The sequence below is a fragment of the Adiantum capillus-veneris genome, chromosome 8, assembly GCF_014529385.1.
Source record: "Adiantum capillus-veneris isolate H3 chromosome 8, ASM1452938v2, whole genome shotgun sequence".
Lineage (NCBI taxonomy): Eukaryota > Viridiplantae > Streptophyta > Polypodiopsida > Polypodiales > Pteridaceae > Adiantum > Adiantum capillus-veneris.
The window spans coordinates 103868295-103877449 of NC_140938.1; the positions used below are offsets into that span (position 1 = coordinate 103868295).

The 9155-nt window shown below is 41.3% G+C and overlaps 1 protein-coding gene across 1 annotated transcript; it reads left to right on the forward strand.

Moving 5' to 3' along the window:
• Window positions 1-1017: 1017 nt before the first annotated feature.
• On the forward strand, window positions 1018-2670 carry LOC147452667 (uncharacterized). The gene is given in 7 exon segments (XM_086519289.1): window positions 1018-1094; window positions 1355-1373; window positions 1593-1644; window positions 1738-1908; window positions 1911-1978; window positions 2064-2255; window positions 2476-2670. Coding segments are annotated over 7 exon segments (774 nt in total).
• Window positions 2671-9155: the final 6485 nt, after the last annotated feature.

The window sequence follows — 9155 nt, forward strand, 5'->3', positions numbered from 1 at the left end:
ATGGAGGAAAAGATTGCATGCTCGTGCACGCTCTGCAAGTATCAAATCCTGCGCAAGCGTAGGATATGTAATGAGCATGTGCACAAGTACAGAGAGTTTGCTAAAGAAACCGTACAGAATCTACGATACGACTCCTACGGAACGGGCATTGATTTTCGCGACATAGCACCTACATCTGAGAGAGAGAAAAAAAGGATTATGCGTGACGGTCCAACCAATATAGAGCCAAGGATGGAAGCAGAAAAGGAGGGGATACTGGATGCCTTCTTCCAGACAAGCGAGGAGAACGCTAACGAAGCAGCACCAGAAGCCGTGCGCCTATCTCCTGAAGACATGTTGAGGAAGTTGGCACGTCAACCAATTTATGAAGGCGCCAAAATATCGACGCTTTGTACTTGTCTCGCGTTTTTTAATCTTCAGTCAGTGTACGGGTGGTCAAATGCAAGCGTCACTGCTTTGTTCAAGATTGTCTATCATGTCCTAAGTGCGGAGCAATGCGCTACAAACAAGATGCAGTTGGCGAGACAGTGCCAGCTAAAGTGTTACGACATTTCCCTATTATTCCTAAGATAAAAAGCATGTTTTGTTGTGGTTCCATTGCAAAGTTGATGCGGTGGCATTCTACGAATAGATCCACTGACGCAACATTTAGGGTGCCCGCTGATTCAAAGGCCTGGAGGCACATTGAAGATACCTGGCCACATTTTAAGAGTGAACCACGCAATTTGCATTTGGGCATGGCAATGGATGGAGTAGTTTACCTGGTTGGATAGCTTCCTTGAAGTGATCGAAGACTTGCAAATATGCCAAGAATGGAAAAAAATGACGGGTGCGCGGAAAACCTTGAGAAGTGGATCAATGGAGGAAACCAGAGCTTCTCCGTGAAGCTTCAAAGAGAAAGACATGAGTGGCAGAGTATGTATTAACAGGGCTCCCAGGAGCTAAATCGAGTAAATCTACAGCAGATGACCATGGTGTATGCTCTCCTGTCTATCAACATTGCACCAATCCAGAAATATGCTGAAAGCCTTTGTGTATTTTAGTGTCACTGGATGTAGTTTAGTAAAACCTATGCACAATAACATATTAGCACGGTACAAGGGTTGTTTGGGTGTGTAGGCATGTATGGGCCTTCTATGTGTGATTGGGCATAGTCACTTTGTGTGCAATCTTGTTATATCTTGTTATGATTTGCCTGTATTTGTGTGGCCCTCAAGCTCGTGGGATCTGGTTTTAGCCACTTTTGGAGAATGCACTGTTTGCATATGAGATAAAAGAAATGTACCAATTCATGATCAATTGAGAAAACATAGGAATTTCAGAAAGCTTCGTGATCTTCTGAATCTTAAATTAGTACCAAATTTTTGTGCACGGTCTTATTGCATTTGCTTCATGTCTGTTCAAGAGTGCTAAAGTTACAAGGTAGATTTCCTGTATAGTTTCGACTTGATGCAGCTTGAAAATTCATAATCATTTCTTGATAAGTCTAAAGCATTCTTTGCTTTCTGTTTATGATTCGTGATTCAAATGTGAATGTGTCTTTTGATCAATGAGATACTGAATGTTTTGGGACTCATGCACTTGCTCATCAGGCATCTGAATATGGACTTAGGCCTAAAAAGGGGCAGAGCCAGCTTTTTCAAGGTAATGCTGAAGGGAGATGATCATTGTATTTTCTTTGATATTCTTGTTTATAAGACAAAGGGCCTTGATGATGTCTTTTGTTTCCCTCTACAGATAACCGTGTGGACCAGAATTTAATTATTGCTCATCTGCAAGGTCAAATGGAACAGCTGGAGCAAAAGATGCTAGAAAAAGAAAATCAATTGCAAGTTGTGGAAAATAGCACGCGGCAAGCAGAACTTATGCGCTTGCAATCAGCTGTGGAGGGGCTGCAAGAGCAGATTTTTAAAGGAGTTAAGAGATGGAAAGGACTATCAATCAACTCTTTGGCACACATAAATACACTTTTCTAGTAGTGCATTATTCTCGAAACCCTTGGTAGTTAATTATCTCTTTCATTGATCTCTGCAATGTTGCAGCATTAGGATGAAAGCCTGTAGTGCCTTCTAGAGAAAGTCGAGTCTGATGCCAAAGCAAACTCGCATGCGGGAAAAGTTCACGAGGAATCGCAGAGTCTCCAATGCCAGGTGGCCGCACTACTACTGTGGATGGAAAGTATTGCCTGGTGCCTAAGCAATGAATCGGCAGATGAAGAATTGGAGAACCTGTTAAAACATGCAGAGTCAACAATGGTAAGGTTGTTGCAATGGCAAGAGTCAACAAAAAAATACAATGGGCACACACATATAGATATATAGACAAATCCATACATCTCCAAATAGATGAAGAGTGAAATGAGTTCAAGGAAGTGCTTGTTGTGAAAAACATGATTGAAGAATGCAAGATATTTATTTCTAATATGGTTGGGAATTTTCATGTTGGAGTTTACCATGCCATGAATTTGTATTGCAGGCCAATGGACAGAAGTATCAATCAAAAGCACTTGATGTAGATGGCATATCTATGGAGCTTTCGAGGCGTAAATATTCAGCGGCCATAATCGCAGATAAACACAATCTAACTGATGAGCTGCTGGTGCTAGTTGCAGAGCTAAGGGGGGAGCTACAAGCGTCTCTGTTGCTTTCCGGCAATTGCGTACACATCTGATGGAGGAGTCTATACCCCGTTAATGAGATCTCTATTGTCCTTGGGTGAATGGCTCTGCAATGTGTGTGCATCTTGCCTCATCCATCGGGATGTCTGTCTTGCTTTTCCAAGCAAGAAGACCACACAATCATGGTAATCACAACTTGTTCGGAAGAGGCATAACAATCATGGTTTAATGCAGACACGTCCTCTCTTGTTATCACTGGAGGTGCTTGCACTTCTTCTCTCCCTAGGAAACTGGCACTGTCAGAGTGAGTGGGATTTTCACAATGGAGGAGTTATGTGCACACACATGTCTCCTCTCCTTTTTACCTTTACTGCTCTTTCTAGACAAGTTGCCCCCACAGTAAGCATGCTAGGAAGCTGGTAATCACACATAACCACATAATTTGAAGGGGTTTTTGGCGCACACTTTTTCCCATCTTGCACTGCATGCCTACATAGCTTCCTCATTCAACACAAGATTATGGAAAAGAACATGAAGTCTATGCTGGGGACACCGGGTGGTCTTCTGCATATGCACGTCTCTCGTGTCACCTGCTAGGAAGCATGTAATCATCATCTCAGAAAGCTGGAGATGTCGAGCATATCAATGTTATAATTCTCTTTGGAGAGCCCTGTCCTGGACAAGGGGTTTGGCAAACTTGCATGCTTAATGTTTGCAAACTATATAAAGCACACCATGTAGTTTTATGCAGCAAACAAAAGCTGCTTGTCAAAATGCATCAAATCAGGTTTATTGAGAAAGACTCATGGAGCTGGAGTCTAGTGAAGACTATTCTCCACTGAACAGTGAAGTCTAACGAAGATGAAACTCTTCAATTCAACATAACATTAAGCTACCATGAAGTGGCCTCAAATGTTTCAATAATCATTCAAAGATATCATTAATGCATTTTCTGACTATTAATAATTGTTATTGAATGGTTATGTATGCCTTGCCTGGACTGAGCAGAAAGCTTCATCTACTCTTAATCTCTATGACGCTTAATTTCATTTCAAGTTTTTTGCAGCTCTAATTTGTATGAACATCATTGTTATTATTATACTAGTTCTAATTCTACCCATTGAGATGTGTATTTGTATCTCTTCACTTGGTTTGGAAGTTTCCAGATGAAGAATAGACTTGCTTATGCTTGATTCTATAACTCCCTAAAGTTTGAAAGTTTGTAGATGAGGAATAGACTACATACTTGTGCCCTACTCATTCGATTCCTGATCGAGATGCATTGGGTGAATGCACAAATGTGGGTTCTCTATGGGGTCAAATCCACCGGTTTTGGCCTAAGTGTGCGGGTTTGGGCTTCTAGTGTTGGACACAAGTTTGGGAAAAGAGGTGTATTTATATCTAATATGCAAGCCAAAGTCTGGGGCATTCCTGTAATTGTGCAAACATTCTGTCTTTTTCATGTGAAACGTTTTTATGGTTGTTGTCTACATGGGAATGCAGGATTGGAATAATGATGATTTATATGGTTATGAGTGTTTATTGTTGTATATGGCTAGAATAATGATGGTTATATTCGGGAGTCACTGACAATGATGTTGGAATAAACCCAAAAGCCATATTTAAATGCATTGGAGAATCTCACCATGCCCGTCAAGGTCGAGGGTCATGGGGTTGCTGATCTTGGCCGTCTATCTATAACACTTTCTTGAGCAGAATTTTCCCATGCAGTGTTGGATGATTGCATCTTAGCGCATGGAATATCAACACCTTCCCGAAAAAAAAATTGGTTGATCTTTCCCCAATGTACACATGCGTCTTTAGACAAATTGTCTTTCCCTTGATGATTAATTTGTCCTCAAATAGAACAAACATTTGCCAATGTCACGTTTGTGGCATGACTTGTAGACCTTCACGCAATAATTTGTGCTCTTCTCCTTGAAAAACAACTGACTATTCCTTCCAATGTACAGGTTGGATCTTTTTCCTTGAGTACAATAACAATTTGATTGAATTTTTGAGGCAAACTTTTGCGCAAGATTGCAACAAGATCTCCATCAAGAATAAGTGCTTCAACATACACTAGTTGAGTTTCAATACTCTTCAATTGATCGACAAGAGATGCAATATTCTCACTATATATGTAAACAACATAGCTCCACCTTTAAACTTATTTTTGGCTTGGCTTTAGCTCCAAATAAAGTCTCTAACAGAATCTGCCTCATCCAAATAATGTATTTAATCATCCTCAAGAGAAGTTAAAATGATATCAAAATCTTCACTACAAGAGGCTATTCATATTAGCGACGCTCACACAGCGACGCTCATTAAAAAAATTCCCGGCGTCGCTATGAGCGTCGCAAATTTACAAGTAAATTTGCGACGCTCATAGCGACGCCGGCTGGGCTAAACAAAATAATAGAGCGCGCCCAAAAACTCAGATCTCAGATCTGAGTTTTTCAGCGCCCTCAAGCAAGGAGCAGGTAACGCTCTCCCTCTCTCTCTCTCTCTCTCTCTCTCTCTCTCTCTTTTTCTTCTCCACACACACACACACACACACACACACACACACACACGAGGAGAGAAAGGAGAGCCAGGTATGCTCCTTCCCTCTCCTCACTCTCATGTTCCCTTCCCCTCTTTCTCTCTCCCTCTCTCTCTCACACACACACACATAGTGTTTTTGAGAGAGAGAGAGAGAGAGAGAGAGAGAGAGAGAGAGAGAGAGTACAAACATAAACAAAAACGCACACACACATACATAAACAAAGAATGCACACACACATTGAGAGAGGAAAAGAGAGAGAGAGCATGCATAAACAAAAAACGCACACATTGAGAGAAGAAAAGAGAGAGAGAACATGCATAAACAAAAAACGCACACATTGAGAGAGGAAAAGAGAGAGAAAACATGCATAAACAAAAAAACGCACACACATTGAGAGAGAAAGAGAGAGAAACTAATTTAACGTCGTAGGAAACTAATTAAAATTAAAAGACCTAAAGATCTAGCCGACGAGGAGTTGAACTCAAGACCTATTATTCAAGAGGGAAATGGCATAACCAATCTATCATACTTGGCATGGGTGATAGAAAGGTTATACCATTTATCTCTTTTTATTGGCACACACATCCACACACGCGCACATACACAAGAAGAAGAGAGTTATAACGTCGTAGGAAACTATCCTAAAAAACGTTAAAGATTAGGTTAGATGTAGACTTATGTTAAATTAGATTTAGGTTTATTTAAGTTAAATTAGATTAGATTTAGGTTTATTTTTAGTTAGATTTACGTTTATTTACGCTAGATTTAGATTTACGTTATATTAGATTAGATTTAGGTCTCCATAGACTGCGATGTCTGCATGAAGCGGGTGAAGAAAGCCCTCAATGGAATATAGGGTATTGCTGCCTTCACTCATGGTGGGCTCTGTCAATCCAAAAGTACTGGTGAAATGTCTTCAGAAGATAGGGAAGAAGGTGGATCTTCAGGGCGGCAAGAGTCACTACATCCCCGACAATGACCATCTAGACAACCTCTAGTCATTCAACAGCAACTTCAAAGTTAGTAACAAGAACAAGAACGGTCCAAAGGGCCAATTGCTGTCGTCAAATGTGGATGGAGATGAGGCAGTGTCCCTGCCAGAAGTTAACTCTCACATCTTTAGTGATGAGAATGCCAACTCTTGCCGAGTTATGTGAAAAATTATGTGTTAAATCAGTTTTAAGGTTCTTATAATCCCTGCTAGTTTAGTTCTTTGTTTTTAATATAGCATAATTTACGTTAGATTTAGATTTATGTTATATTAGATTAGACTTAGGTTTATTTAGGTTTACCCACACACACACACACACACACACACACACAAGAAGAAGAGAGTTTTAACGACGTAGGAAACTATCCCAAAAGACGTTAAAGATTAGGTTAGATGTAGACTTACGTTAAATTAGATTTAGGTTTATTTTTAGTTAGATTTACGCTTATTTACGTTAGATCGAGTCTACGCAAGAATTACTTACGGTTTAGGGTTTAGAGTTAGACAAACAGTGAAAAGATCTACTGTGAAAAGATGTTAAGATGCTGTGAAGTGCTACAGCTAGAGAAGAGGCAAAGGGGTTTTGTCCACTACATGCAGTATCATGTAGACGTGGGTCTGTAGATTTCTTGTACCCACAAATATAGGTATTGACCAATAAAGACGAGATTATAACCCGGTGGTTCTGATCTCCGTGCACCTCTAGACCGAGGTGTGCGGGGATTGGACATGACTAGAGAATGTGAGGTAGAGAGAGAGAGAGAGAGAGAGAGAGAGAGAGAGAGAGAGAGAGAGAGAGAGAGAGAGATAAGACGAAGAATGCCAATAGAATATTAAATTTTTTGTCCAGGTTATAAGATTTTTATCCTCATTATGAGTAGTGACGAGGATGTGGGACCGTCCAACCGAAACACCTATCTCTCAACGAGGGTCTTATGTCCTTGTAATCAATGCAACCATGTTGTGCGACGGACAAGACGTGTTTCTTTGCAGCACGTTTGCGAATTTGACGAGTTCGATCTATCTATTATAGATCGAGTTGTTGCCAATTATAACTCGTCGGACTCTGACGCTAGCCAACAAGCAGCAATCTTGCAACCCAATAGACGTGTTCGCAGGCACTTTGGTCAAGCACCATATGTGAGGCCACAAGATGTAGCCTCTGATAGCTCGGAGGATGATCATGCAGAGCACACTCCCAACGAGGCAATGTTTGAGCCCGAGATTGATGAAATGATCGAGATGATCATGGATTCAGAAAGGCTTATCTATGATGATATGAAAAGTGAAGCCGATACGCCATTGTATAATGGAGCACGTATGTCTAGATTGAAAGCACTCCTGGTTCTTCTCAACATGCAGGCAAAGTTTGGACATTAATATCATTGTTGCACATACTTTACAGTTTATTTTACCGGTTGCCATTGAGGGATGTTTGTCTCTCGACATCCGTAACACAATCTACAAACTTGCAAAGCTGGTGCAATGGATCTCACAAAAGGAGATCAACGTAGACTCCATACCATTCGCCAAACTAAATGCTGCGGAGCTTGTGTGCATGTTTGAGAAACATTTTCCTACTACCATGCTAACCATTCAGGTGCATCTTCTTGTTCACATAGTTGATGAGGTGGAAATAGCTGGCACAGTTCATTCCAGATGGATGTTCTTCTTAGAACGTTTCATGAAAACGCTTAAGGGATATGTGCGTCAAAAGGCACGTCCGGAGGGTAGCATGGCAGAAGGTTGGTTGGTATCAGAGTCCCTAGTGTACATTGGAGAGTGGCTAGATGGATTTGATAAAGCCCGGGACACGTTATGGCGAACCATAGATGATGAGCGCATATCTGGGATTGTCATGTGCAATCTCGGTGTTGAGAAGAAGATGACGGAAGATCTAGAGGCTAAAATCAACCGATTTTGCATGCTTCACAATCCAGTGATGCAAAAGTGGATTTCACAATATGAGGATGCAAAGCAAGAGCGACAAAGGGCACGAATCGAGTGGAGACGGGGAAGACGACCACCGATGCACTATACGATGGGTCTGGAGAGCCTACCAACATTCATGAGCTTAAGATGGTTGCACAACCAATTGAAAAGCGCACAACAATGCGGTGACGAAGTGACTGAGGAAGAGTGGGAGTACTCTCGGGGTTGCGCGACCAAGGTAAGTTTGCAATGTACGACTAGATAGTGACTTTATTTCTAAACATTTGAACGACCACTCATAATCTTTGTTCGTTGTAGTATAAGTCACACACAGCAGCATGGTGTAAAGGTCGACATTTTAGGGTGGAACGGATCGACAAAAAGCGTTTTACTCAAGACTGTGGAATCATGGTAAAATTTGAACAGTCTAGTCGACGACGTTCCTCTGATGCAGATCCTGTGGTGGCGGAACTCACTTACTTCGGCACGCTACAAGAGATTTTGAGGATCGATTACAGAGGATTTTTTGTCGACTTGTTCGACATGCAATGGTTCAAGATAATCATGGAGGGTCGCAACGCTACTGTGCGTAGAGGAGAGTCTGGTTTTCTTGAGGTGGATTCTACTAAGAAATGGACTGACCTAAGAGATACTTTCGTACTACCCGAGCATTGTGAACAAGTAAGTATGTAAATAGTTAACATCCCCCTTTTACAAGTTATGTGCTTGAAAGCTCTCATGTAAGTTATGTGGCTCTGGCAGGTAATATTTCATCCTTCAAAGTCTACATCAAACTGGTGGTACGTCATAGAAGTATCCCCTCGTAGTGCAAGGACGTATGAAGGCTACCATGTGCCAATCACAACGGCATCAATGGAGGACATCAGAGAACATGCTCAATCAGAAGCCGCTGCGGTGGTGCCAGACGAGCATCAAGATGCTACTACTCTATATGGGGTGCATGCAGAGGAGCTACAAAATGAAACAGAGGATATGTGTTTAAATGGAGAGCTCTATATAGATATAGGAAGTTATGCTGAGTTATGCGAGGATGAGAGAGAGATCTC